This window comes from Carcharhinus amblyrhynchos, chromosome 16, assembly GCF_965287045.1.
Source record: "Carcharhinus amblyrhynchos chromosome 16, sCarAmb.v2.hapA, whole genome shotgun sequence".
In the NCBI taxonomy this organism is placed as follows: domain Eukaryota; kingdom Metazoa; phylum Chordata; class Chondrichthyes; order Carcharhiniformes; family Carcharhinidae; genus Carcharhinus; species Carcharhinus amblyrhynchos.
In genome coordinates, this window is record NC_137339.1 from 8,255,676 (window position 1) to 8,278,034 (window position 22,359).

The 22,359-nt window shown below is 41.8% G+C and overlaps 1 protein-coding gene across 1 annotated transcript in view; it reads left to right on the top strand.

Annotated features, from left to right (window-relative positions):
* The window catches only part of LOC145353813 (E3 ubiquitin-protein ligase Itchy-like), an 85,665-nt gene that overhangs the window by 12,218 nt on the left and 51,088 nt on the right, over positions 1-22,359 (top strand). The window contains exons 2-3 of the mRNA XM_080204641.1: positions 18,881-18,971; positions 21,426-21,516. Coding sequence (XP_080060767.1) covers positions 21,447-21,516 — 70 coding nt within the window. The 5' untranslated portion in view covers positions 18,881-18,971; positions 21,426-21,446. The remainder of the gene's footprint in view (positions 1-18,880; positions 18,972-21,425; positions 21,517-22,359) is intronic.

The following is a 22,359-nucleotide window of genomic DNA, read 5'->3' on the forward strand; positions in this document are numbered from 1 at the left end:
ACTGTGGAGTTTGTACGTTCTCCCTGTGTGTGTGTGTGTGTGTGTGTGTGTGTGTGTGTGTGTGTGTGTGTGTGTGTGTGTGTGTGTGTGTGAACTTTTACTGGGTGCTCCGGTTTCCTCCCACAGTCCCAAAATATATAGGTTAGGGAGATTATACAAGGTGGGTAAACTAGGGGGATAAATGTGTCGGGTTATGGGGATAGGGCAGGGGTTGGTTAGAGAGTTGGTGCAGACTCTGGGCCAATTGGCCTCCTGCACTGTAGGAATTCTATGCAGGGAAAATTAGAAATTAAAGGTGAAGTGGGGACTTGTTCTTAACAAGCAGTAGCAGACGTGGGTTTTGGGCTGGCTATAATATAATCAGGGAGGGAGGATTTGGGTTTGGCTTCGATAGTGGAAGTAAATTGATGCAAGGCTGTGGACAGTGTTGAAAATAAAGATCTTGAGATTATTTGTGACAGTTCATATTCAGAGTGCAGGTGGAGTTGGGGGAAGAAGATCCAAAGTAGTTGGTTGTAGAGAGAAGGAAATTAGGACTGTTCTTGCCTTTCAGGATGATGCTGAAGAATGTGCCTATGGAGATGGATCAGCTGCTTAATGTGCAAAGTTGTTACATATGGTAATTGCATTTCCCCACAATAAGCAGCTGTTTTGGATAAACAGGAACAGTGGAAGTGGCGGGGACCTCAGTGCTCTGTTTGTATCTGATTAGAGATACACTGCAAGTTCCCGACGTTGGATAAAAGCAAGTTACTGTGGATGCTGGAATCTGAAACCAAAAGAGGAAATGCTGAAAAATCTCAGCAGGTCTGGCAGTATCTTTTTAAGGAGAGAGAAGAGCTGATGTTTTGAGTCCAGGTGACCCTTTGTCAAAGCTCAAATCCTACTTTGACAAAGGATTATCTGGATTCGAAACATCAGCTCTTTTTGATCCTTACAGATGCTGTGGTGTGGAGATGCCGGCGTTGGACTGGGGTAAGCACAGTTAAAAAGTCTCAACTCCAGGTTAAAGTCCAACTTGTTGAACTTTAACCTGGTGTTGTGAGACTTTTCTGTGCTTCAGATGCTGTCAGACTTGCTGAGATTTTCCAGCATTTCCTCTAAGTTCCTGACGTTGTCTCTTCTCAAAAGCCTTGATGCACTGAAATAGGCAGATTTAAATGATAAGCAAATTCCTGCAGACTTGAAGCATATTGATTTGACCAAGACCAGTATTGGTGGAGGTGATCATGGCAATTAAGACTATTTTTAATAGCCTTGTGGGTGCTTATGAGTTAAGTATACATTTCTACTAGACTTTTTTATAGATACTGGACTCTTTTACAAATTGCTGCTGACAGACAAATGTTTATGTATAACTTGTTTTTTTTGTTGTGATGCTAGTGTTTAATCTCTCATACAACTGATGCATGTGCTGTTTGGGAGTGTGGTTATTTTAAGTTCACTCTTGGGCATTATTCTCTAATTGGAAGCATGTTGTCAGTTCTGTTTCAAAATTACTTTATCTAATGCTGAAAGGTTGAAGAGAACTGCATGGTGTATAAGAGAACTACTTGCTGTATAATGTTTTGCTTTGCTAAAGGATGATTTCTGATCTCTACTTAATTTGCCTCATTGGCATATTCACGATTGGAAGCTCAGTAGAGGTGAGGATTTGAAACCTGTATCCTGTCGCTCTGACTTGGCACATGGGAGCACCCAAGTACTTATTATAGTATAGCTGTACCCTCAGAACTAGGGATTTAATCAGACCTTGATCCTGCTGTGCAGTAATTCTGCTAAGTAATTTTAGAAAATCATTGCGGCTCCTATTTGGCAAATAACTGCCCCACCAGCTTCACTCTCTGAGCAGAAATTCTTTGAGAAAAATGTTCCAGTAATTTTCAGATTCGTGATTTAACGCAGATAGAAGGATGTAGTATTGAAGATGCAGCTGAAAATTTTACTGCTTATTTAATTGTTTCTTCCAGATATCTCTGGAAGTTACCTAGCACTTAAGTTTGATATTTGTGCAGGAATTCTGTTTGTAATTTGAGCTCAGATTGCATAATTGAGATTCCTGATGAACGATGATGGGTAAACACACTGTTTTGTTACTTAGTTGCAAGGTCATGATGCTCACAATACAGAGTAACTATTTGCAAATAATAAAACCTTGGGTTCCTGTGATTCTTCCTCGTTTCGTTATTCTGAAAGCACTTGTAAAAATTGATTTGGACGTGAGCTTCAGTGGCTAGATCAGCATTTATTGCCCATCCCTCGTTACTCTTGAAGGTGGTGATGAGCCATTGCCTTGAACCACTGCAGTCTGAGGTGTAGGTACACTCACAGTACAGTTAGGGAGGAACTTCCAGCACTTTAATAGTGACAGTCAGGATGGTGAGTGGCTTGGAGGAGAACTTGTAGGTTGTGGTGCACGCGCACATGCCACCGCCACCACGAGTTTTCTGTACTACATCTTTTGTAGGTGGTAAACGTGATGGCTGCTGTTAGTTTGTGGTGATGGGATTGAATGTTTATGGTGGGGGTAGCAGTCAAGCAGATTGCTTTTACTCACGTGGTGTCAAAACTGTTTTATTGCATTTTTAAATTCCAACATCTGTGGTGGGATTCAAACCTGGGTCTCCAGAGTATTACCCTGGGTCTCTGGATCACTAGTTAAGTGACTGTTTATTTAGAAAAAGAGGTATATCGTGGATTACCCAGTTGTCTACCTCTTAATCTAATGTCTGGCACAGTAGCTATTGGCAAGCTTATTTGACTGCCTGATGCTCACCCAGAGGTGGTTGAAAGTTGGAACCTCAGTTATTTTCTTGCTCAGGCTTTGGGGCATGGAAACTTCGTACCAGTTCTGCCGCCATGGAAACTGAAGTTAGCTAACTCAACACAGACATTTGATCAAAATGATGACCCTGTTGGTCTATAACTAACTCCTGAAGTTGCCCGTTGAGACACCAAGACTCCAGTTTTCATTTTGAATTGCAAATGGATGGCTGCATTTTAGTTCTGTAGTGAATTGCAGAAGACCCTCTTTTTGGGAGAAATGATAAAGCAGAGTGAATGAGGAGGATTGTGATTATAATGCAGAACCAAGTCTATTAGTTCCTAAATGGTCAGTTTTCCCTTCTCAGTGTACTTATTTTTGGCACAGCTGTGCACATAAATTCTGGAACATGTATATTGAAAAAAATACATTCCATTCTCCAACTCTTCCATATATAAACAGGCAATGGAAGAGCTTAAGTCTTGGTACTTTGTAGGAGGCAGGCTTTTTTTCTTGTATGAGGAGCAAAAGTAATGCCCAACAGCAGGCGTTTTACAGGATGCCATTGATTCTGCTGAGTAACACAGCAGAACTTTGATGATCAGAGTGAGGTTATAAATGGAGCAAAACTCCAGGATGTGACAATTACTCCTCCTTTATTGATATAATCATATATTTCCTCTGACCCTTCATCAGAGCAGGCTCTCTGATGCAGGGTCATCTAGACTCTCGATATTAGCAAATATGAGAAACAATTTATTAAATTGCAAGCGTAGGACAAGGAGACCAGTAATAGGTCAATTTAAAACTGAAATTGGGAATTATATAGAATACTGAGTTAACATGTGGTACAGGCTTCATAATAGAGCACTAAAAGTGAAAACCTTGGAATCATTTAAATAATTAAATGGTGCAACTTTGTTGTTTCTAGGTGAATGAACTAAGATGGGACAAATGACCACCCTTGTCTATAGTGTAATGTTGTACTTGTGAATATCCAACTTTAAAGCAAAACTGTGCTGTGCCACATGGAATGAAGAATGAACAATTTAAAGAGCATGTAAATTCATCACATGTTAGAGTCTTTAGAATCCCTAACTGCAGAAGGAGGCAATACAGCCAATCGAAACTGCACCAACAAGAATCTCATCCAGGCCCTACCTCAACCCCACGTTTTACCCTGCTAATGCTCCTGACACCAATGGGCAATTTAGCATGGCCAATCAACCTAGCTTGCACATCTTAGTGTGGGAGGTAAGTGAAGAACCTGGAGGAAATCCACATAGACATGGGGAGAACATGCAAACTTCTCACAGTGACCTGGGTTCCTGGTGCTCACACAGTAAAAAGTCTGACAACACCAGGTTTTAGTCCAACCTATTTATTTGATAATATTCTCACAAGCTTTCGAGGGGTTACCCTCTTCGTCAGGTGAATGGAGAGTTCTGGCCTCAGACAGAGCATATAAAGCACACAGTTTAGAGATTACTGATTAAAATGCGAATCCTTACACCTAACCTGCTGTTCAAGACCTGAAGTGGCTGATAATGTGAGTGGTAGGAGCACTGATCACAGTTTAAAGAGATGTGTATTGTCTCCAGACAGTACAGTAAGTGAGGTTTTGCAAACCCAGGCAAGTCACGGGGGTTACAGATAGTGCGACATGAACCCAAGATCCCTGTTGAGACCGTCCTCATGCGTGCGGAACTTGGCTATCAGTCTCTGCTCATCATGCCCACATCATGACTTCCTGGTGCTCAACAGTCACCAGAATTGATGATCGTTGAGCATCAATGCTCTTGGCTGCTGAAGTGTCCCCCGACCGGAAGGAATGTTCCCTTCCTGTCAGGGGACATTTCAGCAGCTAGGGGCATTCAGCCTCTGATCTTCGGCTAAGCGTTCTCCAAGGCAGTCTTCAAAACGCACACCAGCGCAGAATTGCCGAGCAGAAACTGATAGCTAAGTTCCACATACGTGAAGGCACCTCAACAGAGATTTCACGTTCATGTCACACTACATGTAAATATTTGGCCTGAACTTACAAAAATCTTACTCACTATCCTAGCTTGAGACAATTCACATCTCTTCAACCTGTGCTTAATCCTCTCTCCACTCACATTGTCTGCACCTGTAAAGACTTGATTACCTGTTAAGATTCACATTCCAACCATTATCTTGCAACTGAGTCTTTGTCTATATATGCCCTGTTTGTGAACCCAACTCTCCACTCACCTGATGAAGGGGCAGCCCTCTGAAAGCTCATAATACTAAATAAACCTGCTAGACTTTAACCTGGTGTTGAGACTTCTTGCTGTGAGGCAGTAGTGCTAACCATTGTTCCACCATGCTGCCCCTGAAGAATGCTAGAACCTTCACTGCCAGCATCTATTAAGAACATGTAAATGGATATACCACTACAGAAGGTGTTTGCAAATGATAAAAAACGTATGTGGTATTTTTCCAGCAACCATGATTCAGCTTTGAAATGAAAATTCTATTTTTATTCTGGACCCTGAGGGCAAACGCCATGCTGGTATTTACTAAGTCTTTACTGAAATGATCCCTCTTAATTTAGGTCATTCATTTTAGCCATTCATTTATGGAAACCACTGAGTTCTGCTGTTTACATCTAAAGCAACGCCTATTCTCCAGACAGAAAATCTTCAGTATTGCACATTAGGTTAATCTAAGACGGAATGGAAAGAAAATTGTACTGTATTGGGCAGTATGTTACAGTGATGAATCTGAGACTAGGAAGCTATCAATTAAAATAGAATGTAGTTTATTTGCATTTTCTGATCATTATCCTGGCTCAGTTTCTTTGGTAGATAGATACTATAGATCCTAATGTATAAGCCAACTCCATTTCTTTTAGGCATCAGATCTGTTGTGTACCGGCCTACATTCGGCATGCAAGCTGAATACTTGCATCAGGAGTGGCCTCATGTTTTACTTGCCTTACAGGTTGGCATAGGATCATACAGACAATGCCAGCCATGTTGTAAAGATCATGAGTAGGAGTTAAAGACATGCCCATATTGCAGACTGCATTGGCAAATGATGAAAAGAGGGCCCTCTGCAAAAAGAATTGGGTATCTTTACAAGCTAAAAATGATCACGTTTGCTAACTTGTCAATTAACTCAATGTTGCAGCAAGAGAATTTGGTGTTAAGGAGAAACTGATATGAGAATGGGAGAATGAGGCATCCGCCAAGAAGAAGATGCCCAAGACCAAGTGTGTCATGAAAACAGGAATGAGCCTAGTGGCCTGATCTTGAGAAGTATGCATTGGAATGGATCCTCAAAATTGTCAGAATGGTTACATCATCACTAGAAATGCTTTGTGTATATGCAAATTTAATTGGGCCAAATCAAACCCAGAGCCACAGCAAGTTGATTTGGCCATTTTGTGGAATGAAAAATGTCTAATGTGGTATGTTAGAGAACTTCAAAATACTCTGGGATTTAAAACACGAATAAAGAATATTAGAACAGAATGGATTAACTTGGGATAAGAATAACAGACTGCCTTGTATATATTTTGCAGAGGTACTGTCTGTGTACATATAATGACAGAACATTTAAACATGTATTTTTGAAAGTGTGTTATTGAACAGGCATACACCTTGTCTAATCACACAGGGCATCGTATAGTTTGGCAGGGGGGTTGGGACTCAAATCAGTAGACATGCAGAAGAGAAGGTTGGGGACAGCACCAAAGTTAGAGAGCACATTAAATAGCAGTGTCAGTTTCCTAATACTAGACAGGTCAGGCAAAAGCAGAGTAAGTACTGTCTCAGCACCAGTTAAAGTCCAACAGGTTTATTTGGTAGCCTGAGCTTTTTGGAGCATTGCCCCTTCAGGTGAAGGGGCAATGCTCTGAAAGCTCATGGTACCAAATAAACCTGTTGGACTTTAACTGGTGTTGTGAGATGACTAACTGTACCTACCCCAGTCCGATGCCAGCACCTCCACATCAAGGCAAAAGCAGGGCAGACAACAAGAGAAGTCATTATTTCAAAGTGAGAGGCCTGATGGGTAAGGCAGATGAACTCGGCATGGATGGATACAGTGGGTCTGGGATAGGTTAGCTATTACTGAAACATGATTAAGGGAAGGACAACACTGGCAGCTCAATATTCCGTGGTACGGATGCTTTAGGAAAGATAAAACAGGAGGTAAGGGAGGAGGGGGAGTTGCGTTTTTGATTAGGGAAATACCTCAGCAGTACGGGGGGGCTGATATTTCTGAGGGTTTGCCCACCGAGTCTATATGGGTAGAACTGAGAAGGGGGAAATCACTTTGATAGGATTATATTATGGGCCCCCAAATAGTCAGTGGGGAATTGAGTAAATATGTAAGGAGATTACAGATAGGCCCAAGAAAAATAGTGTGGCAATTGTAGGGTACTTTAATTTTCCTAACATTGACTGGGACAGCCATACTATTAGGATGGAGAAAGATTTGTTGTGTATTCAGGAGGAATTTCTCATTCAGTATGTGGATGGCTTGACTAGAGAGAGGACCAAAATTTGACTTCCTCTTGGAAAATAAGGAAGGGCAGGTGACAGAAGTGTTAGTGAGGGATCACTTAGGGACCAGTGACCATAGTTCCATTTGTTTTCAGATAGCTATGGAAAATGATAGGTCTGGCCCAAACGTTAAAATTCTAAACTGGGGAAAGGCCAGTTTTGATGGTATTACATAGGAACTTTCAAAAGTTGATTGGCAGGCAATGGGACAGCTGGTAAATGGGAAGCTTTCAAAAGTGTGTTAACTAGGATTCAGGGTAAGCACATTCCCCTTACAGTGAAGGGCAAGGCTGGTAGAAGTAGGGAACCTTAGATGACTTGAGATATTGAGTTCCTGGTCAAGAAGGAGGCACATGACATGCATAGGTGGCTGGGATCAAGTGGATCCCTTGAGTATAGAGGATGTAGGAGTAGAGTTGAGAGAAATCAGGAAGGTGGAAAGGGGACACAAGATTGTTTTGGCAGATAAGATAAAGGAGAATCCAAAGAGCTTTATGTACAAATACATAAAGGGCAAGATGTAAGGAGAAAGTCGGGCCTCTTGAAGATCATCAAGGTCATTTTTGTGCGAATCCACAATAGATGTGGATCCTTGATGAATATTTCTCATCAGTATTTACTGTTCAGAAAGGCATGGATGTTAGGAAACCTGGGGAAGGAAATAGTGATGTCTTGAGGAGTGTACATATTACAGAGGAGGTGGTGTTTGAAGTCTTAAAGCACATCAAAGTCGCTAAGTCCCTGAGACCTGATGAAATGAATCCCAGGATGAAGTGGGAGGCGAGAGGAAATTGTTGGTCCCCCAGCAGAGATATTTGAATCAGTCACAGGTGAGATGCCCGAAGGTTGGAGGGTGGCAAATGTTGTGCCTTTGTTTAAGAAGGGTTGCAGGGAAAAGCCTGGGAACTACAGGCCAGTGAGCCTAATGCCTGTAGTGCATAAATTGTGAAAAAGTATTGAGACTGGATCTTTGGGCATTTAGAGAGGGAAAAGCTAATTTAGGACAGTCAGCATGGCTTTGTGAATGGAAAATCATGCCTCATGAATTTGAGTTTTTTGAAGAAGTAGCCAAGAAGGTAGATGAGGGCAGTGCAGTCGATGTTGTCTACATGGACTTTAGCAAGGCCTTTGACAAGGTCCCACGTGGTAGGTTGTTGTATAAGGTTAAATCTCACGGGATCCAGGGTGAGGTAGCCAATTGGATACAAAATTGGCTTGATAAAAGTCAGAGTGGTTATAGAGGGTTGTTTTTCAAACTGGAGGCCTGTGATTGGTGCTGGGTCCACTGTTGTTTGTCATTATAGTAATGATTTGGATGAGAATTTAGGCAGCATGGTTAGTTTACAGATGACACCAAGATTGGTGGCATAGTGGACAGTGAAGGTTATCTAGGATTGCAATGGGATCTTGATTAATTGGGCCATTGGGTTGATGGAGTTTAATTGAGATAAATGCGAGGTGATACATTTTGGTAAATTAACTGGGAAATCCTCCCCAGTTCAATGGTAGGGTGTTGGGGAGAGTTATAGAAGGAAGAGATCTAGGGCTGCAGGTTCAAAGCTCCTTGAAAGTGGAGTCACATGTGGACAGGATGGTGAAGAAGGCATTCAGCATACTTAGTTTCATTCATCAGAATATTGAATGCAGGAGCTGAGACGGCTTGTTGAAATTGTACAAGACATTTGTAATGCCACACTTGAAATACTGTGTACAGTTCTGGTCACCCTATTGTGGAAAGGATATTATTAAACTAGAAAGAGTGCAGAAAAGATTTACAAGGATGCTACTGGGACTTGATGACTTGAGTTATAAGGAGAGGCTAGATAGACTGGGACCTTCCTCCCTGGAGTATAAGAGGCTTAGGGGTGGTCTTCTAGAGGTCTATACAATAATGAGGGGCATAGATACAATAGATAGTCAACATCAACATTAGAGGCTTAGATAGGGTGGATAGTGATAGCCTTTTTCCTCGGATGGAGATGCTAGCACGAGGGGGCATGGCTTTAAATTAAGGGGGGGTAGTTATAGGACGGATGTCAGGGGTAGGTTCTTTACCCAGAGGGTGGTGAGGGATTGGAATGCCCTGCCTGCTGCAGTTGTAAATGTGCCTAGTTTGGGGGCGTTTAAGAGATCCGTGGATAGGTTTATGGATGAAAAGGGATTGGTTTAGGTTAGAGGGTCATTGTTTTTTAACTGGTTGGTGCAACATTGTGGGCCGAAGGGCCTGTTCTGCGCTGTTATGTTCTATGTTCTATCTCTTCCCAAAGGTAAGGGAGTGCAAAACTAGAGGGCATAGACTTAAGGTGAGACGGGGAGATACAAAAGGATCCATGGGGCAATTTTTTTCAGAGGGTTGCATGTGTCTGGAACGGGTTGCTGATATAGTAGCAGAGACGGGTGCAATTTTGTCTTTTTAGAAACATTTAGACAGTTACATAGGTAAGGTGGAAATAGAGGGATATGGGAAAAACGTGGACAATTGGGATTAGCTTATTGGTTGAAAGAAAAGGGCAGCGTGGACAAGTTGGGCCAAAGGGCCTGTTTCCATGCTGTAAACCTCTGGCTGTATGGGAACTAGGCTGGTAAAGTGAACCACATTCCTTCTCACAATACACTTAAAGAAGCGTAACTCTTATCAGCATGAGTACCAGACAGGTCAGTGAACAAGACATTAATTGACCAAGGACAAGCTAGTGAATCCAGATAGTATACTCTGCCTGTTAACTATCAGATAAGAGTTAAGCCAAGTAAGGCAGAAACTACTAGGATTTATTGTTCCCAGAGAATATCTGTAATTGGCCAAGGTATGTGACACTTTATTAATTACGATTGACCTGTACTAATGATTTCCAACTGGGATGAGCCAGTGGGCATGTAAAATGACTGGGGAAATTGTATAATTATGTTGCCATTGTGGTGTAACTTCAGAGAAGAGTTGGATTGCCCAGCCCTTCTCTCTCAGCGTGCATTGGTCAATAAAGAAGCATCTTTCACCAGAATGCTGTGGTCGTGAGTCTTTGTATTAGCTAAAGTTAATACTTAACCTCTGAAAAAAACCTCTACATGGCAGAAGATCAAGAATGTTCAGTGACCACCAGAAGATTTCAATGCCAAAAATATCCATTTCCAGCAATTCATCGTCAGAAAGCAACAAAATCACGAGTACCCAGAAGTCACATCAACAGTGTGGATGAAATGCCCATGAATTTGATATGCCCAGCAACTGAACTGAGTCATGAAAAGGTTTGAAACAGTTCAAGTGAAAATCACAGGAGAAAAGAAGACAAGATTCCTGGTGGTACAAGATTGCATGGCTAACAGAACAAAATAATATTATATGGTGATTTTCAAATATACAACCATGCTGAAAATTGAGTGCCTGCGCAATATTTGCATGTCCGTGACCTTGGTTGGATGAGTATGGAGTGAAGTTGTGGACTCAGCCTACTTAAAAGAAGACATCTTTTTATTGTGGATCATTTTTACATCCCTTACAACTGAGGAGATCAAGAGATGGCTGCAATCAAATTGCAGTTATACTGGGGAGTCTAAAATTCTTGATGAGGCACATATCCAATGATCATGTTTGTGGAGAGGGCAGTAGAGCAGTGAAGCTGATTGGCTGTTGACATGAACATTTGCATATTTGGCCAAGTCACCCTTTTCAGAAAGTGGGCCTGACCAAGACACCCTCAGATTTTCAAAACAACATCTATTGAGAAGTGGAAAGCAGAAGATCTGGTGTCCAGGAACAATTAAGCCTGAAACGCTACATTTGTGTTTCTCTCCCTCAAACCAAAAAAAGGGCACTGAGGAGATAAAAACAAGCTGTTGCCTTGTCCTGCTGCAGTATTAGAGGGCACAAGGAAAAGAGCTGATTAGTAAATAGAAAAGTCGTGTAAGTATTTAATTTTTATCACTTGCAGATTGAGAGAATTCCTCTGGCTTAGTTTATAAGAACATAAGAACATAAGAAATAGGAGCAGGAGTAGGCCATCTAGCCCTTCGAGCCTGCCCCGCCATTCAATAAGATCATGGCTGATCTGTCGTGGCTCAGTTCCACCTTCCCGCCCTCTCCCCATAACCGTTAATCCCCTCTCTTATCAAAAACCCATCAACCCGCGTCTTAAAAATATTTAGCGAGGCAGCCTCCACCACTTCAACTGGCAGAGAATTCCAGAGATTCACCACCCTTTGAGTGAAGAAGTTCCTCCTCAACTCCGTACTAAACCGCCCCCCCTTTATCTTGAGGCTGTGCCCCCTAGTCCTACTGTCTTTTTTGAGCGGGAAGAGTCTCTCCACCTCTATCCTATCCATCCCATTCATCATCTTATACGTCTCAGAGATCTCCCCTCATTCTTCTAAACTCCAACGAGTACAAGCCTAGCTTATTCAGCCTCTCCTCATAGCTCAACCCCCTCAACTCCGGTATCAGCCTAGTAAACCTCCTCTGCACTCCCTCCAAGGCCAAAATATCTTTGCGCAGGTGCGGCGCCCAAAACTGCACACAGTACTCCAGCTGCGGCCTCACCAATGCCCTATACAGCTGCAGCAAGACCTCCCTACTTTTATATTCAATCCCCCTCGCGATGAAAGCCAGCATCCCATTCGCCTTCCTGACCACCTGCTGCACCTGCAAGCTGGGTTTTTGCGACTCATGCACAAGGACCCCGCGGTCCCTCTGCACCGTCGCCTGCTGCAGTTTTTCGCCACGTAAGTAATAGTCCTTCCTACCATTCTTCCTACCAAAGTGGACCACCTCACACTTGCCAACATTAAATTCCATTTGCCATTTCCTGGCCCATTCGCCCAGCCTATCTAGATCCTCCTGCAGACTCTCCACACCCTCCGCACAATTTGCCTTTCCCCCAATCTTGGTGTCATCTGCAAATTTCGACACCGTACACTCGGTTCCCTCCTCCAGATCATCTATATAAATGGTAAATAGCTGAGGCCCCAGCACCGACCCCTGGGGCACTCCACTAGTCACCATCTGCCAATCCTAATAGCACCCGTTGACCCCCACTCTCTGCCTCCTATTTGACAACCAATCCTCTATCCACGCTAACACCCTACCCCCAACTCCATGTCCCTCGAACTTCTGCAATAACCTCTTGTGAGGTACTTTGTCAAACGCCTTCTGACAATCCAGAAAGACCACATCCACCGGCTCTCCTCAAGGTTATATTTGGAAGTAACAATGAGCAAGAGAAAAGGGCCCTAGAGAATTGGATATAATCTGAAACAAAACATCTTTCAAAATTAAAAGGGGTAAGACATGACACGAGCTGCAAGCTGTGGTCTGCTCTTCGTGCTCCATATGGGAGGCCAGGAACTTCCCAGTATGTGTGCAGTGTGTTTCCAGCTGCAGCTCCTGGAAGCCCGTGTTTCGGAGCTGGAGTAGCAGCTGGAGACACTGCAGTATCCACAAGGCAAAGAGTATCAGGGTTAACACGTTATAGAGAAGTGGTCACATGGTAGGCTCAGACACCACAGGCAGGAACGGAATGGGTGACCACCAGGCAGAGCAAGAAAGCTAGGCAGGCAGTGCAGGAATCTTCTGTGGCTACTTCCCTGCAAAATAGATGAACTGTTTTGGGTACTGTTGAAGGGAATGCCCTTTCGGGGGGGGCGGACAGCAACAGCCAAATCTATTGGTTCTGCTGCAGAGAGGAGTAGTAAAAAATGTGGGAATGCAATATTGATTCAATTGTAAGGGGAATAGATAGGTGTTTGTGGCCGCAAACGAGACTCCAGGATGGTACGTTGCCTCCCTGGTGCTAGGGTCAAAGCTGCCTCTGAGCGGCTGCAGGACATTCTGAAGGAGAAGGCCGAACCACCTTTTGGCCTTCAAGACCTATGTAAATGCAGAGTTGCTGAGCAGAAACTGAAAGCCAAGTTCCACACACGCAAGGACAGCCTCAACCAGGTTCGTGTCACATCATGTGTAATCTCATCTGGCCTGGGCTTGCAAAATCTTACCAACTGTCCTGGCTTCGCCTCTTTAACCTGTGATTATCCCTTTCTTCACTTGCACTGTCTGTACCTGTAAAGATTTGATTACCTGTAAAAACTGACATTCCAATCATTATCTTTCAATTGTGCCTTTGTCTAAAAATGCTGTGTTTGTGAAACCTGTCTCTCCATCTCCTGATGAAGGAGCAGTGCTCCAAAAGCTCGTGATTCCAAATAAGCCTGTTGGACTTTAATCTAGTGTTGTAAGACTTCTTACAGGATTAAACAGGGTGGATTCAGAAAGAATGTTCCCAGTGGTGGGGGAGTCCAGAACTAAGGTTCATAGTTTGAGGATAAGGGGTAAAGCTTTTAGAACTGAAGTGAGGAGCGTGGTGAATTGTGTGAAATTCACTACCACAGAAAGTACTTGAGGCCAAAATGTCTGATTTCAAGAAGGAATTAGATATAGTTGTTGAGGCTAAAGGGATCAAGGGATATGGGGGGAAGGGAAGATCGGGAAATTGAATTTGATGGTCCGCCATGATCAAAATGAATGATGAAACAGGCTCAAAGGGCCAAATGGCCTACTCTTTCTCATTTCTATGAATGGAATAGATAAACAGTTGGAGGAAAAAAGCTTTGAAATGTGTGTCTTGCCCTTGGTTTTTTTGCATCAAACTGTGGAATACCATTAATGCACAAACTGTCATTAGATCGTCCAAAAATGCTGAATATTTAATTTGGTGAACATGGAGGGCTAATTCTGAAACGGAAAGCACGAACCTGATCCAGAGTGAGAGCCTTATGATGTTGCCATAGCCAAAATGACTCAATAAATTTGATGAACACCTGACGGATGTCAAAGGTGATGAATTAGACAGCTTTTAAAACGTGATTGTGGTTGAAGATATCTTTGTGGAATTAATTAATTCCACATTGATGTAATCTGAATTACTGGTGTGATGCATTTTTACGTTTAAAATTGCCGACCACCCACACCACCTAAGGTTCACGTTTTATGCACTGTATTAGTGAACCCCTGTTTTGGAAGAAATTTTCAAGGCTTCAGTAAATCCGCATTCTACAATATGAGGCATGAGTAGCTTCTTTGCAGCTAAACTGCCATGGGACCAGATACATTCAGGACCTTGCCACCGTACAAGATCTGTTCAGATTCCCACCTATATGCACTTAACCTTTTGAAGTATCTATCATTGTAGCATAAATGTAAAGTTAACTGTGGAAGAAGTACATTGGAGTTCTGATTGCACACACTTGATAGTTGCAAAACTACTGTCTAATTTTTATGCACACTAGCATTTTTCTCCTGTACCTTGCTCAATTGTCTATTGCGTATTTTTGAGTAAGTATCAACAGACCTGTCTAGAAGGAATTAGATTGGAACCTGTCCGCATTTGGCATTCACGTATACCCTTTCTACAGGGGTTGCTGGTTTTTGATCAGCATTGGGAGCCCAAATTCAATGAAGTTGTTTTCCTTTGTACCTCTCTGCCACCAATCTCCTACCCCACCCCATATCTACTTCCGGACTTTGTGAAAGAAGCTTACTTGGCCCTAAGACCTGTCTAGTCTTTGAACGCCCCTCCTGAATTTCTGAATTCAAAAAAAATCTGACCTGATAGTGAGACTCATATATTCAGTAATGGGCCAGTGGAATGTGTTTGTGAATGATGGAGACAACAGTGATTGCATTGAAGAAAAGCATCATGACACTGCTTTCATATTCAGGCAATTGTGTAATGGTGTTTTAGTCTACAATAGAACACAAAATTAGAGGGTTGGGGGGCCAGGAAAGGTGTTGTGCACCGAACAGATGAAGTTGCTAATTTTTTCTAAACTGCTGAGGTTTTTTTAATCCCAAACTGTTGAAAATTGTAATCTACAAGGTTGAAAATTGTTCTGAGAGAAACCAAATATATCAGCAGATAGATCAGTGCTTTAAAGCAGGCTCGGCCTTAAGGTAACATTGTGTAAATTGTTTTCTGGTGGTACGTTGATGCACCAGGTTTAGTGTTTACTAAAGGCGAGCCACTGATAAAGTTGACATTTAAATGGGGATGCTTGCCAGTGATCTGAGTATATGTTGCAGACAAATTTGATATAAAACCCTAGCAGCTGGGATTTAAAATCTTCACGTCAGCTTCAGAAGTGCACAATGGCCCATAACTTCTGGCCCAATTTCCAACTTACGGAATGTGTGTGCTGCTAATGCTGGTTGAGACAGCACTGAAGCCTGGACACAAGTTATGCACGTTGAAAGCTCGCCAAGGTTAAACCCCCAGTTAGCTTTTTAAAAGCTGTCGTGATTGAAGTGCTGCACTGAAGACCCTCCCTAACTTCCTTTGCCTTGTTAGGTGAAGATTTGCACTTACTTGCAGACTTTTCCTCTCTGCTCTAGTTGCAGCAAGTAGAGACAGCAGGCATTCTCTGGGTGGATTAACCCATTTTGCAAATGTGTTTAAAATATGTTTAATGCGCAGAAAATTATTTTTTTACAACACTGTCATGATATCCTGTTCCAGTAAAAGTGAGTTTGTATATAACAAAGTGGATTTGAAATGCCTTCAGTTAAAGTTCATTTGGGTTTTGCGATGTATTTTAAACAGTATTGTTTAGCCCAATTTTAAGAATTTCCCTGATGTAATGTTGATACTTAGCCTCTTGAGACACAGGATGAAATGAGTTCTACACTTAGTGGGAAGTATGCAACTTGGCTATTTCAAATGCTTTAGGAAAGTGTATTCCTTAAAATGGCACGTGCAAGCTGATGTGAGCTATCTCTCGGTATTGCAGAATCCAACGCAGATTGAAAATCAGGAGTCATGTTCCACCACTGGTGCGTCACACTTTTAGCTTGGCTTCTTAAAATCACTGAAGTTCTTTTTGAGGCTTTGATGTAGGTGCAGAGATCGTGAGAGAAGATCCAAACCTAGTTTCACAGATTTGAAACCAACGACAAAACCTGTTTCTTCAGAAGGAACTCTTCAAAATGCAGCAAATGAAAATACAACAAAAACTTACTCCAATTTATAAATCAAAGAAAGGGTTTAATAAAGAAACATCATTACTCCAAACTTGGGGCCTCACCCTGGGCCAATCCAAGCTCCCCACAATTCTACATAGTTCTTTATTTATAGTGAGTCAGCTGACTATTACATCACTCTTGGTTCCATGGTTTACTGGGTCAGCTGACTCTTGTTTTGTTTCAGTTGGTCACATTACATCCAATACAAAGTTGTCACCAGTTACATTCTAACAAAACCTTGTTCATTTATACATAATACTCATCTTTAATCATAAAACAAATTAAAAATTTCACTTGAAGCTAATGACAATAGAATTAACTGCTTAAAAGAAAGCAAAAAATAAAAATCAGTGTAGCTTTATAGTGGCAGGGAATCCTTTTGATATCTGTCTTCACTTGAAAACTGCTGGACCTAAGTAGGTATTCCCAGTCTGGCTGCGACCTAAAGGGGCATGGCTAGAACCTGCACGGTGCTGGGACCTGCGGAAATTGTACTGCTGAAGGCTGCTGCTTCCATCAGGAGTTGGATCACGATTTTCCAACTTGAATAAGCGTCCAAAAAATTCAACCATTTTTAGCAGCTAATGTTTTTCTGCAGCTAGTCGGAGGTTATGGGCCATATTTCTGAGGCATCCATAAAATGTTCAAAAACGGCATTTATGTTAGAAGGCTTCAAACTATATGAAAGCAAGTATTGACGTGCAGCATGAAACCTTATTGTGTTTTGACTCTGCAAATCACAAACAGATTCTCAAGTGATACATTCTGTTCACTGAGAAGTCTAAATTTAGCCTGGGTTCCCCACTTTTGTGTCAAAACGGGCCAATCCTCAAGTCCTCCAACCATAGTCCCAGTGTCCGTTTGTGAACCTGCTTTTCTAGTTTGAAGGCAGATTGGAAGGTGACTAAATTGTAACTGACAAAATAAGCAGTAGATAGTGTGCCTCAGTGAAGAGACGTACTTTCCTATTCCATCATCAAAAGGCACTGAGGCAAGGTACTGGAATGCACCAGCAACCATCTCAGCAAGTATCATTGCCTACTAATGGGAGTTGGAAGGGGTAGAGGAAAATGGAATCAAAAAGTTATTTATAAAAACCAAACTAATGAGCTGGATTTGTTATCTTTTCACAGCTGTGCCTTTTCAGTGTAGGAGAAATTCCAAATTGTCTGGGGACTGTATTTTTTTAAAAATTAATTCATGAATGTCGATATCACTGAGGCCAATTCCCATTGACTTCACTTTAATTAGGGCACCATGATACCACACGCAGTCAACTACTGCCTATGTCAAGGGCAGTCACACTCGACTCTCCTCCAAAGTTCAGCTTTTTTGTCCACTTTTGGACCAAGGCTATGATGAGATCTGGAACTAAGTGATCCTAGCAGAACCCAAACTGAGCGTAAATGAACAGCATTTGGAATGCATTGTATGATAGGATGATGGATAAAGATTGAATTACAACCTTCAGAAAGAAATTGATTAACACTTAAAGAAAATGGCAGGAATACGTTGTAAGAATGGTGCAAACTGGATTGCTGTTTGAAAGAGTAGGGGCAGATTCATTGGACCAAAATTGTGTCCTCTTGTGCTGTACTGTTGCTTTTGATTCTGTCCTATTTTCATTCCTGTAGTCATGTTGTAAATTGAGTTGGCCTACTGTTGTGTTTGTTTGCCTTTGCTGTTCGGCAGTTCCACATTATCACCAGGAAGAAAAACAGTGCTTTGTAGTCTAAAATAAATTAGGCTGTCACGTTTCCGTGACACTTATGGAGAGGTTCCCCAAATTAACTGTGGAATAATTAACTACACCTATGAATTCCAGTATAAATCATCAACTTCATTCCACTTAGTATAACAGTGTTATCTTTGGATTTCAATAAAACATATGCCTAAATGATTCATATCTTGTCCACTTCATAAATTACTCAAATATAATCTGGAGAAATGCAGTTGGTTTATTCGCATGAAATGAGCTTATTGATAATGGATGTAAAGGGTGTCAGATTCTTGAGGGATGAGTAGAAAGCTGCGTAAGCCCTACATTCTTTCCTTGGGACTTTTTTCTGGTATGTAAGATGTTCAGGAGGTGATCTTATAGAAGTCTATAAAATAATGAGGGACATAGATCTACTAGATAGTCAATATCTTTTCCCAAAGGAAGGGGAATCTAAAACTAGAGGGCAGAGGTTTTAAGGTGAGAGAGGAGAGATACAAAAGGGTCCAGAGGGGCAATTTTTTCTCTCAGGGTGAGTGTGTCTGGAACAAACTGCCAGAGGTAATAGTAGAGGTGGGCACAGTTGTCTTTCAAAAAGCATTTAGACAGTTACATGGGTAAGATGGGTATAGAGGGATTATGGGCCAAATGCAGGCAATTGGGACTAGCTTAGGGGTTGAAAAAAAGGGCGGCATGGACAAGTTGGGCTGAAGGACCTGTTTCCATGTTATAAACCTTTATGACTCTGAGTATAACTTGGCTGCATATAACTTTTTTTTTCCTATATGTAGTGCAATCACTTTGGTACAGTGTTATATTAATAAGCTGGTGATAAGCTCAACTTCTGCACTGCTTAACTTTTACAGGGTGAAAAAAGAAATCAGCGCCTTGGAAGGTCCGTCCCAAGAGAGAAATGTCCAGGAAAGACTGAGTCAGTTGGCATACCTTGGTAGATTGGTATGTATGATAGAACGACATGGATCAAGTGTCAGTAAATATTTCTACAGACAAAATATGTGAAATCTGTTTCCTCGTTCACCATATTCGCCTTTTTGTGTGTAAATCCTTTATAAGGTATGCTGTCGATATGACAGAAATACAAAAGGTTGTGATACAAAAACCTTCCGTGTATTCGTTATTTAGCATTGAGATGTGTGTACCACTGGCCAGGCTGATATTGTACATCCCCACTTACAATTGCAAAGATGGTGGGTCTTCATCATGACCTGCTGCCACCTATACAGTGAAGGTACACCAAAACTGTTAGGTAGGGAGTTTAACTCAGCAGCAGTGAAGAATAGATAATCTACATCAGTTACTGTTTTATTTGAAGGGAATTTTGGGGATGATGATAGGAAAACAAGAGTTTTAATATTTTGTATAGTGGGAGACCAGCCTGTGGGAGTATGACCGGTTTAACTGAATTAGGACTGGCCTTGGTTAAAATGGCACCTTTCACAACAATCTCTAACACAGAATGACCAACCAGCTAGGTTACTGAATATTGCAAAGTAAGTTGCTTCAATAGCAATAACACTTGGGTATTTGTTCAAATAAGAATGTTAACAAATTTGTTCCAACCTGTTTTGGCTCTAAAGCCACAATAACCTGCTGTTGTTCTCAAACCTCATTGTTTATTAGATCAGTTTTCTTCCCAGTTCAATCTACTGGAGAAAATTAATTCTTCGGTAGTTACTGTCGGGTTCAGTCTGGGCACCAGTGCTATTGACCTTGGCTCTTTGATACTGTGTTCTACCCTGTAACTGATTACAGTAACCATAAGGATGAGATTAACTGGTTGTGGGAAAAGAAGAGATTCAAATTCCTTTTTATCAATGTGTTGGGGTTCAGCAGTAGCCTGTTGAAGTGTTGCAGTTCACGTGGGTCATATAGTTTAGGTCCGTGTCACTATCCTGAATGCCTAAACTGGGATTGTTCTCCTTGGAAAGACAGAAGCTGAGGGGCGACCTGATAGAAGTTTATAAAATGATGAGAGATATAGATAGTTGGTATCTTTTTCCCAGGACGGAAATGGCAATCACAAGGGGGCACAAATTCAAGATAAGGGGGGAACGGTTCCGTGGAGATATGTGGGGGAAGTTCTTTTACACAGAGGGTGGTGGGGGCCTGGAATGTACTGCCAAGTGAAGTGGTTGAGGCAGTTACATTAGCTACATTTAAGATTTATCTTGATAGGCATATGAACAAACAAGGAATAGAGGGATATAAGCAGTTGGTTTACATAGGTAGATGTGATCGGCGCAGACTTGGAGGGCTGAAGGGCCAGTTCTTGTGCTGTACTGTTCGCAAACCCCTGATGGGGTTTGTGAACCTCAGCTAATTTTAGCTGATGGAATTTTGTTAATTTTCTATGACTATCATAAATCCTGACTTTGGGCAGGATTCTCCAGTTTTGGGGTGAGCATGGACAGCGAATCCCATTCCCAGTTTGTGATCAGGTATGTTGGATAATGGGAATTGACTGATTTTTCTTCTGCATAATGCAAAAGACTTTAAGTTGTGTGCACCTCCCATCCCCATCAAGAAAAAGTTGTAATTTCTGGGTAGAATTTCCTTTGCTTTCATTATGGGATATGCATCAGTTGTGGTTGAGAAGCTGTGCAAGGCAGCTATTTCTGGTCTCAATGGCTGTACTCAAACCTAATTGCTAAAGTGAGTGAAGAGGTTATAAGCATGAAACTTTAGTTGATTTTCTCTACCCTTTGTCATCCCACAGCTGAGACTGGCAACTCAATGGGCATTGATTATTTTTCTTTGTTTCGGCACTCGTGCTTTGTGTTGATGCTTCAGTGCACTGCAGTTTCTCTAATAAAGCGATGGGCAGCCTGGAGGCTACATGCTGCCCATCCTGGTTCTGAATGTGACCCACGAGACGTTTTGTTGACTGTTGCCTACGTTCCACTGATTTTCATCTATGTAGTTTCTTTCCTACCAGTAAGACTGAAGTGATAAGCACGTGGAGCAAGGGCGAGTGAAGTGAGGTGCATTCTGATTGCACACAACGTTGATTGTGAGAACCATGCACTCTCCTCCAAAGCATATATATTTATCTTATCATTTGAAGTTGATTGTTCTATTATTATATGAATGGTTAGCATTTTCTACAATTCATTATGAAATATTCAGAATGTATTTACTCTCATCCGTAGGATCATGGTTAGTGAATAAGCCCAATTTCAGTCTTGAAGGCCTCTGAAATGAAGTATTGGAGGGGGGGCAACTCATATGCCTAACTTGTCTATCGCTGCTCTGACTTCCTCTGAATACGTGCCTGTAGAGCGGTCTCAGTAGACAGTGATGCAAATTATACAGAGCAGATTTGTTCGAGGATGATACTATAATCATACACATGATGTTTTGAAATGCACTTTTATCCTAACTCTTTTTCAGGTTTTTCATGCAACCTGAACCATGGCCGCAAATGGTCCAAATCCTGGTTCAGCAGGCAACCACGCAACAAAATCGCAACTTGGAATAAAAGGTGGGTATTGAAGAGCATCGCTTTATTCATTGTGAAGGGGTGTACCATTGTCAAGATGTTCCCCTGCTAGATTAAAGTTTCTGATTGCATGTTACTATTTTCCTCAGAAATGTGGTCACAATTAACATCTCAACTTGTAAAGAGTTGTAGATTTGAACATTTAGTCCAAGCTTTGTGTTCGTCGATTTTCCGACACTTACTTTTCCTCTATATAACTTACCGGTGAATAGAAGCCTGTACCTTACCTGCCTATTTGAATGATTCCTGCTCAGGACAACCGCTAATTGAAAGCAGATGAGGTGTTCAATTTATCCAGGAGCCAAAATGTTCCCTTTATTAGCTAAGCTGTTGGCTTACTATGTTGCATTGCATTCCAGAAGCCAATTTGGAACTTCCTGATGCTGACAGGGGATTATTATACAGCAGAAATAAGAGTCTCGTCTAGCAGTTTTCTGACTAGAGTCAACCTACAGAGCTTGTAAATAGCCTGGATCTGACTTACTGCTCTTTTTAATTATTGACATCAAACAGGCTCCTCTCCAGCCTACCCAAGAACTCCAATGAGCTACTAAATGAATGATAAGCACTCGCTTTCTTAAGATCCTGCCATTGTCCTGTCTGCTATCATCTATCAGGCTGATAGTATGTCTTAAAATACTTGCACTTAACTTGTTGGTCTTATAGTAGCATATTTCTTAAAAAGCATGAATGGCACATGATGACAGCAGACCTCATGGCAGGAGTAGCTACAAGCTATGGCCCCTCAATGTCAATGGGAATAATATCCTGATTTAATGAGAGCAAAAGATAGAATTAGAGGGTATGCTGGGCACAGCTTGCCAG